We start from the raw sequence: 23,325 nt of genomic DNA, 5'->3' as shown, positions 1-23,325 counted from the left end.
GGTTATGAGAAAGTTCTGCAAAGTTTTAACAATATTTTCAACTTGAAGTTTTCTTGTAGTTCCCAGAGTGTTCTTCTTGAAATAATTAAAAATGTTCTAAAAAAGTCTGGTGAGGACATTGTTGGACTATTATTGCTCCAAGGTTCTCCAAACACGGAAAACGTTCTTCCTTTGTCATCATGTAACACTGTGGGAACATTGTGGGAACATTTTGTAGATTCCATCATGTGTTCCCTCAACAATGACTGCAAAACTGAATCAGAATATTGCAACCAGAATGTTCCATCTTCACTAATATTTAACAGCACAGGAACAGCTTATGAAGAGCGTTCTTGCATCTGAAGTCCAAATCTGGAAATATTTTTTTTGACTATTGATTTGAGAACATTCTTCCTTTGTTACCATGTAACATTGTGGGAACACTTTATAGATTCTATAATATGCATTTCTTCAACAACATCCCCAAAACGTCCCAGTTTGTTAATATCTCACTATGGGAATATCCTATAAAGAATATTCTGTCATCTAAGGTCCAAATGTGGAAAATATTTTTTGAATGTTGGTTTGAGAAGGTTCTCCCTTTGTTATCACATAACAATGTGGGAACGTTTTATAGAATCCATCATGTGTTCCCTCAGTGACCCTCAATGACCCCAAAAGATAATCAGAACATTGCAGCCAGAATGTTCCATCTTTGCTAATATTTAGCAGCACAGGAACAGCTTATAAAGAGCATTTACTCATCTGAAGTCCAAATCTAGAAAATGTTTTTTGACTATTGATTTGAGAACATTCTTCTCATGTCAACATGTAACACTGTGGGAAGCAAATTTTCATAAAATGTTCTTTGAGCATTCGATTAGACATTTTCTCCACTAATTATTTAGAACTCGGAGGTTATCGGAGCCACTGTTGTGGCTGGGTAGTCTGCAAAGAAAGTGGTTGAAGACTTCTGTCATCCCCGAAGCCAACACATGACAACTAGATCGCCAACAGGAAATTTATAGATCTGCAACATGCTGCTACCCATGTTTACGCATGTTTGCATTCAACTACACCTTGTATGTACTTTTTGCACTACTTTAAGCCATTAAATTTTTGCAAATGTTCAGTAAGTAGATGTACAACATGAGTCACTCTACTGTTTTTATAGTTGTTAATACATTAAATAAGCTAAATCACATTTTTCATAGCAACAACTATATATTCTGTTTATCTACTAGATATTTATATTTGATATTTGCCTATTTCTTAATGGACTTTTTTTTTGAAATTCTGATTTTGTGAATACACTGACAGGACTGCTGCTTCATTACGTCATACACTGCATAATGACTGAACTGCGGCCCATAAGGAGCACATGCTATAACTCAAGTTAAAGTGGACTAACCTGTTTTATTCACTGTTATTTTCCATCGATTTTATAACCTGAGGTGATATTTGTGCCCCTCCCTTGACCAGATTATACCTCCCACGCAAGTTTATTTTTACAACACCTTATCATACACACAGACCATTCAAAGTAAAGTACAAAATGACAATGAATAAAATTAAATGAATTAATCTCAATAAATACATTTGAAAAACAGTATAGACAAGCTGAATAAAATGCATGCAAATTTTCTTAGGATAATTTAAATTAATGGCAAAAAGAAAAGATGCAAAAATGTGTGAGTGTAAAAGATAAAACATACAATAAAATATGAACAAAATTTTATTAAAATTAAGTGAATAAAAGTGCTTAAATGTACAAAATAAAATGATTGATGAAAAGCATTGGAAACAAGAACTGTATTGATCTTACTTTTAAAAATAGCTAAATTTGGGGTAAATCTAAGTTCTAAGAGGAGCTGGTTCCAGCAGTATAATGACTAAATACCATTTCATCTTGTTTTGTCTGAACTCTGAGCTCCACCACTGACTAGTCTCTGCAAATTTTAGAGACCCTCCAGGTGTGTGCTTAGCAAACATATATCCGATACATTATGGATTCGCATACTACAGTATTATGTTTTTATTTCACAGGCTGATGACACAATATTATCCACTACAACGCACAATTTAATCACTTTAATGCCCTTGCAAACTAATCGTATGCAGGCTACAATGAATCATGAGCTGAATAAAACATTCCATTGGCTTTGAACGAATGAGCTATCCCTGAATTTACCAAAAAGGAAACAAATGTTATTGCAACGTGAGTCACCAACTTTTAAAATTCAGTGACTCTCCACCAAAGCTAACAAACTGCTTCAGCTGTCTCGGCATTGACATTTAGATTTCAAATTCTCTCAAACACAATATCAAAGCTATCAGGATTTTAGCTAAATTAAAACATGATTTGCCAGACTAATTACTTCACACAATGCTTTACTTTTGCCCACAACCCTGTAGTATAAAGCAGATATATTATGTCTAATATCCTTCCATGTAAAATGATCACTCAGAGAGAAAGGCAGAAGTGATAGAAAGGTTTGGTTTCACACAATCTGCCTCTGACAGGCTGCCCTCCAAATCACATACCGTTTCTTTTTCTTCTAAGTACAGCTGCCTATACAAAGTACACACCGCTTCATGCAGTTTGAATGCATACTACTGCGTCATAACTGTGTGTCTTAAACGCTGACAATCTGTAGTGCAAAATGAGCTTTCATCTGTCTGTGCTCATGCAGACATATGTGATGCAGCTGCACAGAAGACTGTGGATCAGAACGGCCAGAAAAGCACGCTGACTTAGATACTGCAAATCTGTCCAAACATAAAGGAACATCCTGGAATTTTGGGCAAGCTGTGTCTGACATACTATGTATTGGGACATTCTGACATATTACATACTATGGATACTGGACCGCAGCCTCAGTCACAGAGACAGGGAGAGTCTTCTTCCTGAAGCAGCAGCTCAGCTGGATTTGAAACTACAAACACTGAAACAGCCCATTTCAAACTGGGCTAAAACTAAAAGTAGAATTAATCCTATTTGCAGTATTTTGTGTGGAAAAATTTAAAGGCACATTCTGGGGATGTCTAAAAACTTTCAGTAATTTACTTAAGCAGTGCACAAGATGGATTCAAACCATCTCTGGATTTTTTATTTTTTTGAACATGTAATCAAATTGTGTAAAGTAGAATTTCCCTCTGGGGATTAATAAAGTCTGGCTAAAAAGTCTAAATTAAAGCTCCCGACAACGCTGTTAAAAATCATCAGCTATATACATGAAAATATTGCATTTTGCGTACAATACAATGTTTTCATGTATATGTAGTTGATGATTTTTGAGACCTTCAGGGCCAGATGAAGTCTATATTATCATGTTTCATAAGAGAACAGAGCTAACCTTTAAAATCTGATTTATTAATCAAATATTTCTGTATTTTATTACTTTATTCATTTATTTAATTCCAGCACGTGGCTCTGGATAGTCAATATGTCTTCTTTATTAACAGAACAACATCATTATGATCTAACAAAACTGATCTTACCAGAGATACAATCAGGCTATTACGATATGCAGAAAAGTAGTTGTGCAGATACAGAACACAGTAAGGGAGCCACCCATTGTGACATACTGTAGGTTCTGATCACTTGTGGACAGCCACATAAAAAAAACTTGAAGGACTTTTAGCAAAACTTTGCTTTAATCTGGAGATTCTCATATCCTCTACCTTGTCAGGACACCACACTTTATGCACTAAGACAGCAGCAGTGTCGGCAGATGTTGCACTGTTCCATGATGGACCTTTCTATACCTCTTTAATCAGCTGTTTTGTTTAACTACAATAATTTAGCGTTTTGGAAGACTAGATGAAGTGTCTGATGGCAAAAGTAGCAGCATTTTCTCAGGTAGTGATCATTAGTACTTCACACAGTGATATGTACTCCTCATTAGTGCAGTCGTGCTGCTTCTAACAGCTCTCTCTTGATCTCAGAGGGCTTCTAGTATCTGTCAACATTGCTCTTTTATGTTTTCTGTTTAAACCACAAGGTAAAATCCCTGACAGTTTACTAATTAGTAAAGCCTCACCAAATCATCATCATTAATCAAATTCCTCCCGTCACTGTATCTATTTGAACCATTACCAGCAGGACATGTGTGTTAGAAACCTACAACACTGTCATATTTGGACAGCTGAGACTCCACTCATCCTTTCATTTGCGTGCAGAGCATGTTGTGTTCAATCAGGAAGCGAGCTGACGTGAGCTCCAGACTAATGGACAGTGACTGAGACAGTCGCTCATATTTGTCACGAACAGGCAGTAAACATGTGGCAGCGCATCACTGACTCAGGAAATGAATGACTGTGTTATTTATCCCCACTTCTGTTTTTATTGTGCAGCCGAGAAGAGAGGCTACCTGTGCCTCAAAAACAATTTGCAATGGTCACAAAAACACAACCCTGGGCAGTCGTGTCTCCGCTTTCCAGCATATTAGACCTCATGTTCAGAATAACTAATGCTCCACTGACCTTGGCCCCAGCACCACTCTCTTCAGATTAGTTCCACACAGCACTGTTTTATTGTGATCAGACATGCCCTTGGTCTGTGTAAGATTGCTTGAGTGCAATGAATATCAATTGGACATTTGCATCCCTCTGCGGATTTGCAGAGCTTGTAGGTGTCTGTACTGTTAAACTGTGGCGTGGATGAACACCACATGCAGCTGTTATGAACAGTAACAGTCTGAATGTGTGTGTAAGAAAGAGCCTCTGTGGTTTTTGCAGCATCACTTGGGAGAATTTGAGAGAGGTTTGTGGCCTGCAAGTGAAAGTCGGTTTAATGGATAGAGGTGCTTTCTCACATTGTACAAATTTCCTTCCCCTTCCAAATGACAAATTAAAGTAGGTGTTGGAGAGATGTAACACCATTCTTCCACAACAATTTGGTGTGTTGATGATATTGTTGGGGAGCACGGCCTCACATGTTCCAAAATCTCCCATATAGGTGTTAAAAATTGGGCTGAGATCAGGTGATTGTTATAAAATCACAGTGACACCTTATGCCCTATGGATGGATTGGAAGAGACCACTCCTATCAGAATAGAAATTTTGCATCAAAGGATAAATTTGATCACTTGGAGCGACTTTGTATTGATTTGCTGTGAACCTTCCCTCTAAGGCAGGGGTGTCTAGCTCATTTTAGTTCAGGGGCCATATTCAGGCCAATTTGATCTCAAGTGGGCCGGACCAGGAAAATCATAACCTAGAAATAACCACACCTCCAACTTTTTCCTTTGTTTTAGTGAAAAAAAACTACGTTCTGAAAATGTTCACATTTAAGGAATTATCTTTTTACAAAAGATTATGAACAACCTGAAATTTCTTAAGAAAAATAAATTCAATTTCAACAACATTATGCCTCATTTACACATTACAACTTACAGATCACAGAGTGTCTACCAAGGCACAAAACATTTAATCACAGGTATCTGGAACTGAATGATGTAGTATTTTACTTTATTATCAAAAGGACAAAAGACAAACTAAAAGAAGACAAAAAAACAACAAAAGCAAGACAAAATATTACAAAAATGAGACGCAAAACGACAAAAGTGAGAAACAAAATGACAAGAAGAAAGATAAGCAGCACAAAACAAAACAAAAAAAGAGAAAAAAATTAGACAAAAAAGTTTGAAAGCGCCAAAAAATTAGACAAAAAATGACAATAGACTAACAACACAAGTGAGACAAAAAAAATCCAAAACGACAAAAATGATACACGAAACAACGAATAAAGCGAAACACAAAATGACAAAAATAAGACAAAAAACACAAGTGAGACAAAAAGGAAACGCAAAATGACGAAAACAAGAAACAAAACGACAAAACCATGAGACAAACGAGAAAAGTCAGATAAAATAGACAAAAAAAACAACAAAAATAAACAAAAATGAGACACTCAATGACAAAAGAACAATGAGCAATATAGTATTTTATTTTATGATCAAAATAACTTGTCATAGTCTAGAAATTATTTTAAATTTCTAATTTTACAAATTTGCAGTTAATGTCTTCTCTGTAATTTTTACACTTTGTAAAGTCATCCGCATGTTTGACACCCCTGCTCTAAGGTGACAAGTGAACCCAAACCATGCCAGCAGAATACCCACAACAGTATAACAGACCCTGCAGATGACCTTCATAGGGGTCAAGGGTTCAGATATTTTCTTTTATAAGAAAATAATGTTTGGTCTGTTGCTATGTTTCAAGGAGCAACATTGCTTCACACCACCTTCAATCGATTTTATGTTTATTTGAAGCATGAATTATTGATCTGTTAGTGAATTCCAGTATGTTTGTATGTGTTTTACAGCAGCTATTTCTTTAGTAGCGATACATGAATCTTCAATCCCCAGTTCACACCAATAAATTCTGTCACAGTGACTTCCAGCCAAGTGAGAGGTGCCCAAAGGTTACAGATCTGACATGAGCCCTTTGTTTACTGAGTCCCAGGAGCTCTGAAACTGTGGGAGTTCTCATCATGTTTTGGGTAAAAAACCTTTACTTTCCCCGCAGCGCTGGAACAAGCTGCTAAGGTGTATGTGCTGTTAAACATGGTTGCATATTTATCTTTCAAGACATTATTTTTTAATCTTTGCTAAAGGGTCTTCTGGAAAAATCAGTTAATCGCTCAAGGGGGAAACTGCAGCTAAAATTGACTTGTTGGAGCACAACTCAAAACCACAGGAAACCCTAAAAATACTGGAGATCAAGAATGATTACAGTAAATGGTAGATTTCTTACTCAGCACACTGTGGGCAAAGCTGCAATTCCCAGTATCTAAACATAAAGGAGAAGGTTTTTGCGAACAGTTAACACTTATTTGAACGTTTAAGACTAATTTGAAAAAATCTACCAGAAAAATGCAGAATTTAATGCTCAGGCAAGCTTTCCTATCATCCTACTTTGGTGTTTTTTTATTTGAAAATTGTTTCTCAGGCATATTGCATGGGACGCATGTCCACTCAGACCGAAATGAGAGTTGCTGCTGCACGAGATAACTGGATGACTTAACGTTTAAACACTGATTTTCCTCGGAATCTCCCTTCGTTCACCACAAGTTGCAATGCCTCTATGTAATATACAAGTAAAAAAAGCGGGTGATTAAATGTCTTCAGTTTCATGTGTCAAATCAACTCAAATTCACATTTAACCGCATAAATCACTGATTGGTATGTAAACGTGAAGTTTGAGCAAAGGCAATTTAATCAAGACTTTAGGAGCATCTAATGTATGTTAAGTGTCTTTAGGTCTTTAGGTGTAGCTTCACATTACAAAATGTCTTGATGGGAAATCAGTAAAAACTTAATTTTATGATCACCAAAACTGTTAAATACTGTTGTATGTAATTAAATGACACCTGACGAGTTGTTCTTTATATTTATTTACATTCTTACAGACGAAAGTCTGTAAAGATTTAAGGCGAGCTGATAAAAAGCAGCTAGTGATTGTGATGTTATAAAGACTTGCAACTTGTCCTGTGCACCTCATCAAAGGATCCTTTTCCCTGGAGCTGCAGAATGAGGGGAGACTTCACCAGAGGAGACTGGACAACCACCAGGGCCCTGAACTCTTTGCCCTCACTAAAACACACAACATGTAGACAACTGAAACTTAGGTAGGATTTGGATATGTTATCAAAATAATAAAAATGTTTTGATTTACACATTAGAGTTTAATATTTGCCAGGGGCTTTTTAACAGACCTGGGAGTGAAGCTGATCTGAAGACTCTGGCTGCAGCGGGCAGCATTGAGCTCCTTGGATCTGAGCAACCCAAAGTCTGGTGTAACTCTGAACACACTGGAGTCTCCTGATTCCACACACAGTGAACACACACAGTTAAGGCTGACAAGTTAGTCAAACAAAGGAAATATAAAGGATATTTGACGTTATGGGCTTCATTCTTCCTTTCATTTTTCATCACAGACATATTATTCTTTACAATAAATGTATTACTGTTAGTTGTGAAGAGTTTTGTGTGATTACTGATAAGTGATTTCCAGTAGGTGTGAGCTCCATGGCAGTAGAGGTTCACTTCTCTGGTTTGTGTCTGCCCCACGTAGCAGAGCCCAAAGTTGATGCTGTCAGTGGACAGACGCAGTGTACAAAGTTCCAGATTTGCACGGAGAGGCACTGTCTGCACAGAAGAAATGAATAATGTGAGCTCACATATTATCAGTTACTTATAAATGATCATACTGTCGTCTCTCACCTGGCGGCCGCTGTTGCTGTAGTGGATCAGAAGGTTTTGTTCAAATCTCAGCTTCCTTTGCCCTTTTGCACTGTGGATCAGCATCGCACCAGGAGGGGTTTCCTCATCTGTCTGGTCCAAATGGTCCAGAAGGGATGAAGAACAGTGAAAGGCCACTTTCACCTAGAATTCACAGTAAAGAGTAAGAACAAATCAGATCAAAACCTGCTGTGCTACTCAGTCTAATATATATCCATGATTGCCTCTCCTCATCTCACCCGCATGCTGTGTTGAGGCTGAAGCACTAGAGATTGATTTTCCCCAGTAGGAGGGTTGTTGGAGGTGCTGGTTCGGGCTCGAGGTTGCGACTTGAGCACGAAAAATGGAGGCTGAGTCTTGAGTCTGAAGTGTAGGGGGATCTCTGAGGTGTTTGTCAGCTTAAACGTCTGTGTGATGTCGAACTCCCGCAGTACTACCTGCAGAACAAAAGCAGCCAAAAAAAACAGCACTGGCTGCTGAGAAATGCTGCACACACTTGGGACCAGCAGCTCATGTATGCACCTCAGCACAGTTAATTAGTGTTGTAGATTTCTCAGACCAACCTCCTTGTCTGATTGTGCCCTCAGTAAATCACCGGCCGAGGCATGAAACTCCAGCACCCCGTCGTCCTCCTCCATCTGCACTAACAGCCTGCAGCAACGGGAAGTCCAGAGGAAGATATGCGACTTAATCAGACCACCTCTGAGCTGTTTTTGCCTAACCTCAGCTTATTTTAATTTGGGAAATATAAATTGAGTTGGATGCATTAGAGGTCTGGGGAACATAAATAGTATGATTGTAATTGCTTACACTGCAGGTTTCACGGCTGCAAGTAGATCCATTCTGACGGGCTCTAAATCTAAACCTTGAGCCCTTCCAACTCTACCCGGGACACAGGCAGCCATCTGTAAAACACAACAACACAATACAGGAATTTAACTTGGATCTGAGTTATTAACCGTTTGCCTTTTTTAGGATTTGCTATTAAAACATACTCATTTGTGTACTGAGTATCTTACCTGAGAGTCGAGGCTCATGAAACCCACAGCCAAACCCACACATCTGGACTCACAAGCTGACTCAGAAAGAGTCAGAGGGGTGAAGGATACATGGATAGTTCCACTGCCCTTAGCTGGAATCACCTTGAGATACAAACAGCAAAGAATCCATCACTATTCAGATGAAGCAGTGGTAGTGTTTGAGCTGTAAACTACAAGCAGGTGGCTAAAATCTTCACAGCATACTATCTGTTGTGGTGTGATGCAGTAGGGGTAATCTGAGAGGTTGCCCATATGAGGTCTGATGTGCACAGAGATGAGTTTTTTCTTCTCAGGAAACGGATAAAGACAAGTTTCCTCTTCTTCCTCACGATCATCCTCTGGTAAAACTTCCTCCTCTTCCACATCCTGAAATCAATAGAAAAAAGGCTGCGTTTGAGCCAGTGGAAGAATAAAATGTGCATTTATGTGTGTACAATCACTGACATTCTATCCATGAGGACTTCTCAAAGGCCATGTGATGAAAGCCTTATGTTTATGTATCTGTGTTCTGGTGTTAAATGCACTCACAGTCACGCTTTGGAGAGATGAGCTTGTTCCCTCCGAGCCACGGGTTTCACCCCTCTCCCAGACTGTTTGAATGTTCCCATCAGAAAGCCTTAACGCCCCACTCAGCAACTCATTGCCATCAGCATCTTTAATCGGGAAGGCGTCTCCATATGTCACGACAAGATCCACCAGTTTACGGTCATTCTGATCTATGTTGTAAATCTCCCAGTCAATGCGAATATCTGTTACAAATCAAATGTATGCAGATTAGGAATATGGACACACTAAAACATATTCCTAGAGGACAGTGGAGTAGCTCAGGAGTCTGCAAAGCCACTAAATGTTTGCTATTTGCTATGCAATCAAATAAAATAGACTGCATAGCAAATAAAAGGCCAGTCATAAGTGACACACTCAAAACAAGACCAATAAAAAAGAAACAAGACCTTACAAATGTCTGCCACAGACTCAGTCATTCACGTCTTTATTCATAAACCTATTCTTGGTTTCTCCCCTTCATATCTATGAGTCTATTATCTTCAAAAAGCACAAGGAGCTATTGTCTTTGTTCCCAGGATTTATTCCTGCTATCTGTTCCTAGAGGTTGGACTGAATTGAGTAAAAGTGTTTAAGCATGCTGCTCCCTTTGCCTGGAATCAGTTGCAAAATTGCCTGAATCTTCAAGAGCTGATCTCACTAAATGAGTTCAAAGCAACTTTGCGTGACTTGAAGGCAGATACGTTCAGATGAACATGTTAGGATTGACTCAAATTGCAACGGTATGATCTTTAACATTAATGACTTGTGACATGTATTTTGCCATTTTATGATACTGGAGCACACTATTGGTTTTCATGTAAACTTTATTTAAATTGTATGTCTGCAACCTGTTAAAAAGTAGGTAGGAATTACAGGCTTTCTGTACATGTATGTGTTTAGTGGAATGACTCCACACACTCTTAGATGACTAAAAAGACTAATTAGCCACTAAAAATTAAACTGAAGGGTTCTTTTCCCCTGTACTCTCTCCAAAGTCTACTAAAGTCTACTAAATTACTGTTAAGGATGCATGATATTAAATTTTTGTTGATATTTCATATGCCGATATTTTCCCAGTTCATTTAGGCCAGTTACTAATACCGATATATGCACATAATCTTTCCAGCTAACTGCAGAGAACACCAATTCTTTCCTTTATTCCTGCTGTTGTTGTGATCACAGTGGCAGGTGCAGACATAAAATACAATGATTTTCAGTTGTATACATCCACTATCCACTACTGCTAATTTAATTTCTAACTAGCTGTAGAGGCGTAGAGGATTTATCTGTCTATCAGTCTGTGCCAACAGTGATATTTTCATGTCATTGTGCATCCCTAGTTATTAAAAGCCAAATTTCTTTACACGAATAATGTTCTGAAATGTTGCATTGAGACTATCTTTCCATTGTTATCACGTAACATTGTGCGAATCTTTTAATGGAAGAACATTCTATAATGTTCTACCTCAACAACATCCCAAATTATAATTAGAATATTATAGGCACAATGTTCTACCTTTGTTAAAATATCACATTACAGGAACATTCAATAAAAAACTGTGAGGCTTCAATAACATCTTGAAAATTATTATTTTTTTGTGTTGTCTTGAGAATGTTCTTCCTTTGTTATCATGTAGCATAATCTGTGGCTCTGACAACATCCTGAAAACATCTTTTGAACATCTCAATCTTAGTGTTTCATTTTAACTTTATAGGAACATTATTTGAAATGATATATATCCTTAAAATTTTCTTTGCACATTAAATGCATATATTTTCTTTAAAACGTTTAAAGAACTTGTAAGTAATGTTAGTTGTAGGACGATTCCTTGCTAGCTGATGGAACTAGTTTTGATCGTGTTCCTATAATTGACAGTGATTCTGTTATTCTAAGACACTAGAAACGTGAGGGTCAAAGAATTTTCCTCCAGCCAAACATGTTTTATTGATCACACCTACCGAACATGCTGGGATTGTTGATGCGAAGAGAGCGAGACACTGTGTCACCTCCAGATATGTGAGTGCCAAACCTAACAGCGCAAAGAGAATGGTCAAATCAAAATATATAATATTGTAATTAAAAATTACAGAGATAAGAGTAGATTCAATGGGAGAGGCTGTGAAACAGACCGTATGGTTGGTCCCTGATGCTGGTTATCTGCTTGTGGACCTGTCATCTGGAAATACAGTGGACAGCCTTTCACTGTCATCTGCATGGGAATATGCATAGGCTCAAGCTCCCCCACCTGCAGCACAAAAACAAAGAGAGACATTTATGTAAAACTGCATTTTTTACAACTCTTGTGTCACGTTAAATAGAACAAACAACATACTCTGCATATGAGGTGATCTCTGTATTCCCCCCACATGTCGCTGTAGGCAGTCACGTCCACAGTCTGGGTCTCCAATGGTCCCAGCGTCCCCGTGTCTGGCAGGACAAAGAAAGCTGCCCCCTTTCCATGAGCCAGCAGGCTACTCACAAACTCTGACAATGGATAAAGAATCACAACCAGAAGTGTTAGAGCTCATTGTTGCTCGATGTGAAAAGCTTGCATTCTGATTAAAATCTAAAGCATACCCTCATGTGCTTTTTCTTCCACTTTCTTAGCTTGAACACAGTGAAGAGGATTCTTGACGTACGCGAGTCTGTGATTAGGATGCAGCCGGCGTTACGTTTCTTTCACGGTAAAGTTATTCTTTGATCCATTATTCAGGTCACTGAGCTAGCTCCCTTACCTTTTCTCTGACTGGTAATTTGACTTTGAGGCATGGCAGGTGAAGTATTCTACCTCTATGGTGAAAGGGGCAGGGATCGCAGTTTGATTAGTTATCATTAACTGCTTGGTAACAGCTCTCTTCAAAATGACATCATCTCCAAAGTCAAGCACCACGGTTGAATGGCTTCCTGAGGAGGACCTAGAGGGCAAAAAAATCAAGAGTATGAGCAGCAATATTTCAGTCCTTCACTACTTGTCACTTGTATGGAGTAAATGTGGCTGCAGGGTTTTGAGAAACAACGGTTTAAGCTACCTGACACCAGGCAGTGAGTAGGACACACTGAGTTTCTTAGGTTTAGAAGCTGCAATAGCAACAACAAGAGGAGAGTTCATCCCCTGGACCTCACAAAGAGCAGTCACTTCAGTCAGCTCCAGCTAGAAAAAGAGACAAGGAGGAGGATAGATAATCAAATATCAAGCAGAAAGGCAGAATAAGAATCTGTGACAATAGATCAAACACAAACTTTGCTCTTCACTCTCACCTATTCCCTTTGTCTCTTTCATGTCAATCGTGCAAGCTTCAGGTTTGTTAAAAAGTTGTGCTGCAGATCGTTACTTACATCTGTGTGAGAGGTAAAATCAACTGTGATCTCCGTGGTGGCATTAGGTCCCAGAATACCAGAGGAGGGGTCAAAGCTGGCAGTACACAGTGAAGCTTGTTCTCCCTGGAGCTGGGTCTGTTGGGTAAAATATCAGACTGATATCACTGAGTTATTCATTGTGTTAAGACAAGCTAATTCTAGTTTGTAATGAAATGATTATTCCAATGAATATGTGCCGAGCTACCTTTATTATTCTAACAAATATGAAAAGCAAACATGTACATTATAGACACCATTTTTCTACAGTATTTGCTGCAAGAAGAAGCGGTGAAACGTACCATCCAGCTGAAGTGTGATGGCAGCAGAGTTTGGTTGAAAAGTGTTACGGTACCCTTGGTGGGAACTCCGATGTAAAGTTCAGAGAGGACCAGCTTGCAGTTTAGCAGACACACCTGGGGAGACTGCACATCTGCTCGCACCAGCAGGTGACTGTAAGGAACATACGAGTTGTGCTACCTGTTACCAACAGGACAATGTCACTGAGTAACATCATTATTCCTTTAGAACATTGCTGTCATGGCTGGCACCTACTGACTGCTTAATAATCCCCGCATCCCAGAAGCCCTTATGTATAAGAATCAGAATCTTTTTACTGATTCCCTGAGGGGAAATACAGTTGCTCCCAACAAAATATATGGATAAACATAAGTAGAAAAACATATCCTAAACATATAGCGTAAGTATACAGTGTAATAAACAGTGTGTTATTGCACTGCTGTAAGAAAACAGCATTTAAAAATTATGAAGTTGCATGTAAATATTCATCCTTACCATCCTGTTCCATTCTCCACACTCAGCTCCAGCTCTGTTTTAAATTGCTGGCAGAAATGTGGCCTAAAGAACACATCCACATTGCAGGAAGCCAAGGGGGGGAGCACACCTCTGCATGGCTCCACTAAGATCTAAGCACCAACAAAAATTACTGCCAGAATCACACTGTACTGTAAAACATTCCCCTGCTACTAACACAAGCCTGTGCTCTTATCACAGGCGTGTTGCTATATTAGTGTCTTGTACTGCACCTGTGTGTCTTGGTGTTCCTGCTGATTATTAAGCCTCTCGTCCAGGGTCCAGGAAGCCTCCAGCAGGGTGGTGTTGGTGAGGATCAGGGTGGATTGAGTCTGCTCCCCGAACCTGATGAGCCCAAAGTCCACACTGGGAACGCTGAGAGTAACTGTGGGACCCTACGCCACACCAAGAAGTCACAGGTCCCAGACAAATAACATGATAATTTAATATCACAGCAAACAAGTATTATTGTGGTATGGTGATGTATTGTGTGATGTGGTTTGATCTTACTTTGAAGGAGACTTCTACTGCCAAAGTCACAGGCTCATCATGGTGTTGTACGTAGCAAATCAAACTAGTCACAACTCTCCCTGGTTTCCCTCCAGTCACAATAAGATCGAAATCAAAACACTCGTTTTCCTCTGGACACAGACACATGACACTTAAGAACTGAAATTTACATCAATGAGCAAATACACCTAAATAAAATACATTTTTTCTGTACTAAGCTGCTAATTTACAGTGTGACACACCTATTCTGCCAGCAGATGGCTCTACTTCTATGATGTGGCTGCTGCTGTTAATCCTTTCCCATCGAAACAAGATGAAGGTTTTGCTGTGGTTCCACATCTGACACACAAACAACACAGAAAACATGATTAATAGATGTGATACCGGCACACAATGATTTGATAGAATCTAATATGGGTTAATCACGTCTAACATAAGGCAAAACTAAATAACCTTGAACTGCCTGCGAGTGGGGGTGTGAGTCATAATCTCTCCATGAATGACAACAGCGTAGGGCTCCAGCAGGACCTGGTATGGCTCTGTTGACCCCTTGACCTCTATCTCCATGGCGATGACACTGTTCACCTTGGAGCCAGTCTGCACAGGCTGAAGGACACTAGGTTTCCAACACCCCAAATACACAATTCAACACTCTGTTAGGTAAAATAAAATGCTAGTATGGGTTCTGTTTAGGACACATTATTATTATTTTTTATATTAACATTTACAGTATACAGTCCTACCGCTGTACATGCAAAGAGGTTTACCTGCTGTCACTGGACTCTGGTGGCAGCTGGTGAACATCCCTCAGGACCAGGTGAAAGACACTGTGGTAATCCTTCAACTTAACAAAACAAGCAACTGAAAGTGTAGCTTTTGAAGCGGAGATTCAAAACGTAAAAAATGAGTAATATCTAGTGACATAATAAAGATTTGATTTTCCTCCTTTTTTACCTCTGTAGGACAGAAGGTGAGCAGAAACTCTTGATCCTCACAGGGAGCTAGAAGGCCTGTTACGGGGCTGACACTGAAAACACCGTCTGCAGCGCGGTGGAGCTGGATATGGGAGGATTCTGGGGTTTCCCCTGGAAGCAGAGGGTGCAGGTTGGGCTTCATGACCTGCCAGTGGAAAGGGAACTCCAAGTGGCTTCATCCCCGAGATGAAGAGAGGAGAAAGAGGAAGGAACAGACATGTAATATGGTGTTTAATGATCCCTGAAGGGAAGCTCTTTTTCTACTTGTGCTGCCGTAAAAAGAGCAGCACGGGGTCAGGAACAGAGCAGCAGCCCTGAGTCTGGGAGTTAATCAGCATTTAGTCTTGTTACTCAAGGACACTTCAAATATGTGAATACTGCCAACACTGGGACTTCAATCCTACTGCTCCACTTAAAGAGTCCTTCACACTGTTATCCTGTGGCTGAAAAGGAAATGGATTCAGTTTGTACATGTTGTGGAAAGAGATGGAAAAAGGATAAAGTGCTAATACCACAGTGCAGGAATACTGCATTTAAATTCATATTTAAGCAAAAGTACAAAAGCATTAGCATCAAAACATATATGAAGTACTATTAGTAAAGAGGTACATTGTGCAGAATGGCATATTTCAGAATAACGTTGATTATTGGATTCTAATTATTGATGCATTCATGTATTTTTCACTTCAATATTGGAGCTAATAAAGGTGCTTTAATTCCTTCATATAGTTTATCATGCAGCTTATGCATTTCCCCTGAGAGACTAATTGTGATGTATCTTATTCTATAACAGTAGATCATCTCTTAATTATTGATTATATTTTCACTAATGAATGAAATATGCAAAGTAACTAGTGACTACAGTTATCAAATAATTGTAGGGAAGTAATAAACACAATTTTCACCCCTGAATTTGAGTGGAGTTGAGGTATAAAGTAACAGAACATGAAAACACTCAAGTAAATAAATGACCTAAATCATACTTAAATACAGTTTGAACAGATGTGCTCAGTTGCTTTTCACCACTGGTAGTGGTGGAGTATTTTTGCTTCTCAGTGATGATATACTACAAAGGTGTGAGACTTACACATTGTTTCTGATGACCACCTTCTTCTGCTGCATGGAGTGAGGGTTACATGGACTGAAACGAACAAAGTGCTCTGCAGTGAGGTCGTGCACCTCTCCAACTACAAGAGGTTCCGTCTCCCCAGATACAGACAGCAGCTCAAGGGCAATCAGTTTACCTTCACCTGGGAAACACATCATTCCACCAAACATTAGAGGAAATTTACTAAATTCATTTATTATGGAGTAAGGCTCTTAGGAACTCTACTGCAAAGATTCACCTTCAATGGAAATGTCTTTGACCTGGCAGTTGTCACACACAACAGTGAAAACCTGACAGCTCTTCTCTTCCGTGGTGGGAAAGAAAACCACCTGCAAACATGCAAATGTAAAAAACAGAGGATTCATGAGACTGAAGTTCAACCACACAGTCAGCTGATTAAATGTAAAGCACGTATATAAGATATCTTAGCTATATATTGCAATATTATTTAATGTGAATTCAAATTTGCCTCCATAACTGACTCACCTCCATTACAGTGACTTCACCTGGCTGCAGCACAAAAAGGGAGGGACTAACTGCAAAGGGTGGCTGCTCAGAAAAGGATGTTTTGGCCACAGACTGTATAAAGAAAGAAAAACAGAGCTGTTAAGCACATGAGTGATTGCGACTGTTATCTTGTACTACTGCACTGTATGTATCTAATTTCTGAAACAGCTAAAGTGTGAGTGTGTCAGAGAGATTTATACCCTGAGATTCGAAGCTGGCCACTGGTTCTTGGGGATGATGCAAAACGTCCCAGTGCTGAGACCAACATTTTGGCACAGAAACTCAACAAACTTAACTCCTCCAACCAGACAATAGCCACAGTCTAGAACTCTTGGTACTGCAAAGATTAGAGGGAAAGATATAAATAAAGTACACTGATGTGCATATTGCAATATAGGTTTGACAGACTGTGATGAGACTTACAGGTGAGGATAGGAGGAGGTCGCCATGCCTCAATGGGCACCAAAAGCTGGTGCTGAGCCTGGCTCTCCACCATTATAAAATCCTTGTAGTCTGCAAGTGAGTCCGGAGCAAAGCGTAATGTGTACTTACAGCTCATCCCAGGGGCAACAACGCCTCCTTCACCAGGGAATCTTCCTGCCAAAACATATCAAAATCGCAAGCTGCATAACTCTACATTCAGTCGGGTGCAATTTATCTTCAGATCACTTAGTGTGTGTAACAGCAGGGGGTGCTAATATCACATGCAGAACTGCCACCGCACCCAGAGGGAATGCTAAAAAACCACAAACTGCATTCCAGAGATGCATGACTTTATTTGTCAAAGCTTTCTGGCATACCTCCTGGACACTGTCACTGACTCTGATGATATCTGATGATTTTCTCATCACATTAGGCATCCAATCAAAACCAAAAAAAGAGCTCACCCAGGCCAATAGAGAAGTAAGGAGTGGTAGGAGGGATGACGCGGACATGACGGCTTGACGAAGTCAAGTTTTTCAGCTCCAGTGTAGTCTGACACAAAACAGGACAAGATATGTTACTGTCACCATCTGCTGGGAAAGGATGGGTTCATTAGTGAATTCATTAGTGTGTACCTGTTCTGAAACACACCTCATAAACATGTCCTACGCTGTAGTCAGTAAAAACCACCACTGAAGGTTTTGCTAGGAAGACTGGGACAGGATCCTCAGTGTGGCTTTCAGGGAGCACAAACACAACAGCATCTGAGTATTCTGTGTGTTCACAATAAAAAAAAAACAGCCTCACAGGAAATGATGAGCTACGTAACAGTTAGTTGCGGCCAGCAGGCAAAATATGAGTCAGTCTGTCTTGCATTGCACACTGGGCTGTCACGGCAGGATGCGTCTTTCAGATGTGCCCTCTCCTAGCTGTGTTTGTCTCTCAGAGCTGTGTGAAGTTGCTTTTGAGAAGTCTAACCCCCTCATTTGCAAAGAAGATCAAAACTGTAAAGTGGCAGGAGGAATGCGCCAGTGGGAGAGTCACGCTGCTTCTTATTGCCTCCCCCGGCCTCAGCAGCAGCAGCAGCAGCAGCAGCAGCATGAGCTGTGCACAGCCTGGCAGAGGTACTAGATGTGAAATTACATAACGTTCAGAGCATCAGCTTACACATGTGCACAAAGGATGTACAGTTGTTTGCACTGGAGCAAATGGCACTCATGTTTGCCGTTAATATTGAATAGGGATTGTCTCACTGGAGTGTGTTGTATTTCAAACTCTAAAAACTAAGATTTTCACATGGAACTCGCTACATTAATATTCTGCCTTTATCATATTTGCAGCCCAGTCATATTAGGCATTTACTTTGAAATTATGAAAAGGACCTTTACACTGAAGCACATTGAGGTACCTTTGCTGCTCAAGGCATTTCCTCTCCGGCTCCGTTTTCACTTTAGTTCTGTCCCGGATGAGGGACATGCCGCCCTGCTGTGCATTTGGGGGAAGGAAGCGTGGATTGCGCAGGAAATTGCTCCGATCTTTCAGTTTCTGAAGTGTCTCCCACCCCTCTGCTCGATCCTTCGCGCTTGGCTCACCCTTCCACTTTGGCCTGGCTTTAGTCTGGTTTGGCTTCTGAAACGCATGGAAGATTATTGATGGTTTTCAATAATGATTCATATTTTATATTCATTCCTTCCTTCAACCATGCTAGACAAGAAAAATCTTGTGTCAGTTCTGTAATCCCACAGCAACAACTTATGTTTTTATGTCCTGGTTTTTCCCTTTTTTGGTTCACTACAGTAATTTTTTTTGTTTCTACAGTTTCCCAGTTGTTCTTATTGTACTTACTAGCATACAAGGTTGAATTTAGGAAAAGAAACACTATGGTCAGTAGTAATAGTAGTACATAAGGTAAAATTGTTACTCCTCACCTCCTTCTGAGTTTTTTTCCTCTTTGTAGTATCTGAATTGGATTCAGAGGCTCGGCTATGATCTAACTCAGTCATTTCTAAAACAGGCTTTTCTGCACTTGGAATCGTTGCAGAACCTTCATCCTGAGGCCCCTCAGACATGTGTGTGGCGTGGATGTTGGTGGGTTTGACAGGATTTAATCTTCCTGACAAAAAAAGGATGTGAGATATTGAGTCACAGCACTGTGCTCATTAATAATTCAGGATGATTATCAGAGAGGGTCAGGTACCTGCTGCTGCTGCTGCTGCTGCTGCTAGTTCTTGTGGTTTTGGTGTAGGCAAGTAGTCCTGGGGGGCGATCAAGTTGTGCTTTTTGAGAAGATCATTATCTACACACCTGGCAAAGGCTGATTGAACTGCAAATAGACATAAGAAATGATTTCACACAAGGAACGTTATAACATTTCTTGAATTTTCAAAGCAAATACAGCTTGGGAATAATTATTAGACCACTATGACCACTGTTTTCTGCCTCTTTCTTTTTGGTTTTTGCTGGAGCCACACTGTCTTGTCTTCTTAAGGCTATAATTGACATTGCTTTGATTGCTCTCTCTCTCTGTATTCTTCTCATTTTTCTTCTTTGAGGCATTACGGAGTGATAATTTAGTTTGGATTATCTGTTGACTTTACATATACAGCCTAAGCAGACAATAATGGTGACTCAAAAAATGTAGAGTGAATTCTGAATTAGTCACAGTTTCATATATTTCTGTATTAAAATCAAGGTTATTTATATAGCACCAATTCACAACATATGTCATCTCATAACACTTCACATAGTAATTTGTCTTTGGATATCATATCAGGACGCAGTCGACGATGGTGGGAAGGAACCAAAAAAATCACTCCTTTAACAGTGACGAAAAAATCTCCAACAGAACCAGGCTCAGGGTAGGCAGCCGTCTGCCTCAAATGGCTGGGGTGAGAGTGGGGATGAGTAGGGTGGGGGATTGCATAATTTAGTGCATGTATTGCATTATCATGTGGTTTTTAAAAAATGTCTTTTAGAAGATGCAGTAATTATTTTCCAACTATGATGAAATTCAAACAAAATTATCTATGTTGAGGACCTCTTGTGAAGACTGGGGGGCTAATAATTATTAATAGTAATTGGCTGTTCCAGCTCAGCAAGCACAGTGTGTTCTTTTCTAAACTTCACAGCAATGTAACACGTCACATTAACTGATAAAAACATTACATCTCACCTGTGAGCAAGCCTGGGAGATCACAAACATCTCCCATCTTCTCCTTCATTTTCTCATATTCTTGCCTTTCTATGGCTGCAGCCTGAGCGGAGGCCTGAATTATGTGTCTCTCCAGCATGTCAGCCTCCTTTATACACCGTTCGTATTCAGAATGAGCCTGTGTGGTTGAAAAATACAACACCACTTGCACTGCATCACTGTAAAAATCCTTCTGTGAGGCATACAGTACAATTTGGCATCGTCAGTGACAGAGTTTGGAGTTAGGTTAACTGGTTACCTGCTTAAGCTCCTCAACATATTTGTCATGATAGCTGCTTCGTCCACTCTTTGTCTTGACGAGGTTGGACACAGTGTCTTTTCCAATGATGTCTTTCGTGTAAAGGTCTTTGAATACGCTGGCAAACACATGAGAAATGTCCTGAAATTCAAGGAAGAGTTGGAAGCTTTAACGGGAGTCACTTGTTCTAAGTTTCCTAGAAGTTTAACTAGAGCTCCGTCTTACCTGTGACTTTGCTGACGAGGGTCTGTGACTGTTCACACACGGGTCAAACTGCAATTTTTCCCTCGTCTCTGCTTCTTCCAACATTGCTGATACAGTGCTGCTGTCGCGTAGCTAATGCTAACTTAGCTAAATGTTTGCTAAACAGGTGAACTCACGAGAAGTGGCTTTTTGACCACCTAAAGTCAAAAGAAATTCAAGTAAATAATAAAGTCAGCGTCCCAACAGACGTATAGCGTTAGCACGACGCAAAAACATGCATTTAAATACACCGGTATCTATAAATTGAGTCTGTAACTGCTGCTAACTGACATCCTCACTGCTTGTCAGCCATGTTTGTGTACCTGTGGTTGCCATAGCGACAAGCAAAGCTCCCTTGTCCACAGGAAAGTAAAGAAAAAAGAAATTATGTGCCTTCACTTCTTCACTTTAAATAAATATATGAAACTATCACTACACTGTTTTTTGTTTTTGCTATTTTTTATTGAACCAGTACACTGCGCTTTTTTTGTATTAATATAAACAAAAATAGGCATAATAATTCGGTGCTAATAACATTCCCTTTGGGATCCTTATTTCCTTTACCTTATTTATTCATTTTATGATCATTTTTGTCACTTTTTTAATCCCTTGTGTTATGCATCAGTGTGGCAAATGTATGTTATGTAACAGTTTTGAGTGATTTTTATTTGAAGGAAGTCTCTGAACCAAATTATTATTATTATATATTGAAATGGCAATAATGTAATACATCTGCTGAGTCTCTTGTTTCCTTAATGATCAGTAAGATGTCATTCAACTCATCACTTGAAGTGCTGAAACTCAAATGCATGATTTTTAAAATGTAAAGTTTTTAACCAGCTTTTAAAGGTTCAGTTTGACACACACGTTACATGTAGTTGATGGCAAATATTAATTTACTTTGTTTTGTTTGAGAAACTTTAACTTAACCAATATTCCTGACGTTGACTTTCTGCAGTTTTAGTCAAACTCCCATGTGAGACCAGATGCAAAGATCGCAACCCACATGTTGTACTGTCAAATGAGGTGTGGCTCTGTCCGTGTCAGACACATGTGGTTTCTTTTTCCATGAAAATAAACGCTGGTTGTTATTGTACAAAGCAGAATTACAAATAGGTCGTGAAAAAAGACAAGTGGTCATGCAAAGTGCTTTTCAAAACATTGTGGAGACCAGGCCAAGCATTTGTCTGTATGCAAACAGCGTAGTTCCTGCACAAAATTATAATATATATATATATGAAAGTCAATAGTTATTGCTGAGGAGGCCAAGAATCCAAAGACATTCAAAACAAAATCCTTGACTGTGTTGATCAGCTCATGCATGCTGAAGTGGGATTCTCAAAGAGGCAATTGTTGAGCTCACTTTGTACCTCCTCGTGGTTTGCCAGCCTAAGCGCTTTTTTTTTTTTTTTATTCACAAGACTTGCTGGAGCACAAGAGTTCATGGGACAGAACAAGCTGGCAGACACTGATAATAGAGAGGCACAAAGAGGGATCTGTCAGAGCCCTAATATATTACATTCCAACAATGAACAGGACTCTGTGCATCCAAACCACAAGCACTGTTTACTTACTTGTACTTCAAAGTGTCCTGCCACTTTATATATAACTAATCAGTAGCCAGAAAAAGCATTTTTACATCCACAAAAGATTGATTATGCATGTATGTTAACCAGAATCTGCTTCGTTTGTGTATTTAATCTTTATTTGTCACTCATCATTACTCATTCAAGCATTGTACTGTTAAGGATTGACGCTTTTAGTCACCGTAAGCTGGCTGACATGCTGTTAAACATCAGGTATTTCAGTAACGATGACAAGAGTCGTGGTGTGATGCAGTGCGATGACAGCGTTAACCCTGTAGTGCAAAAAGGTAGATGTGAGAGAACACACAGGACTGTAAATATAAATGGCAAGTCTGTACCCAACCGGGACAACACCCTAAACACATCAAATCACACTCAAGACTCCAGAATGCCACATGAAATCACACAACAGCAGTAAGCAAGTGTAACTGTGACACCACAAAACCTCACACCAGCACAAACGTATCAACACTGGACCTTGTGCAAGTGTTTATTTTTAGGCAATGTTGGGAGAATTCCTTCCAAAGGTGTAGTTTCCACTTGGCA

At 39.5% G+C, this 23,325-nt stretch overlaps 1 protein-coding gene across 1 annotated transcript; it reads right to left on the bottom strand.

The window, feature by feature from the left end:
- Positions 1 to 5,909: 5,909 nt before the first annotated feature.
- Positions 5,910 to 23,292, bottom strand: dlec1 (DLEC1 cilia and flagella associated protein). Its single transcript, XM_023266293.3, has 38 exons — positions 21,176 to 23,292; positions 20,951 to 21,091; positions 20,674 to 20,830; positions 19,699 to 19,824; positions 19,430 to 19,614; positions 18,910 to 19,130; positions 18,153 to 18,237; positions 17,966 to 18,053; positions 17,502 to 17,675; positions 17,279 to 17,415; positions 17,058 to 17,150; positions 16,810 to 16,900; positions 16,551 to 16,713; positions 15,444 to 15,636; positions 15,257 to 15,333; positions 14,943 to 15,105; positions 14,732 to 14,828; positions 14,490 to 14,620; positions 14,213 to 14,374; positions 13,962 to 14,092; positions 13,469 to 13,619; positions 13,149 to 13,265; positions 12,842 to 12,963; positions 12,548 to 12,727; positions 12,390 to 12,457; positions 12,145 to 12,296; positions 11,942 to 12,057; positions 11,771 to 11,841; positions 9,794 to 10,014; positions 9,470 to 9,631; positions 9,245 to 9,367; positions 9,036 to 9,130; positions 8,789 to 8,876; positions 8,465 to 8,662; positions 8,208 to 8,369; positions 7,982 to 8,132; positions 7,700 to 7,805; positions 5,910 to 7,577 (listed from the first exon to the last, which is right to left on the bottom strand). Exons 1-38 carry the CDS (start codon positions 21,257 to 21,259, stop codon positions 7,451 to 7,453), a joined length of 5,109 nt encoding a protein of 1,702 aa, XP_023122061.2. The 5' UTR covers positions 21,260 to 23,292; the 3' UTR covers positions 5,910 to 7,450.
- Between the last annotated feature and the right edge of the window lie 33 nt (positions 23,293 to 23,325).

This window comes from Amphiprion ocellaris, chromosome 22, assembly GCF_022539595.1.
Source record: "Amphiprion ocellaris isolate individual 3 ecotype Okinawa chromosome 22, ASM2253959v1, whole genome shotgun sequence".
Classification (NCBI taxonomy): domain Eukaryota; kingdom Metazoa; phylum Chordata; class Actinopteri; family Pomacentridae; genus Amphiprion; species Amphiprion ocellaris.
This window is presented reverse-complemented; position numbering and strand designations above follow the sequence as displayed.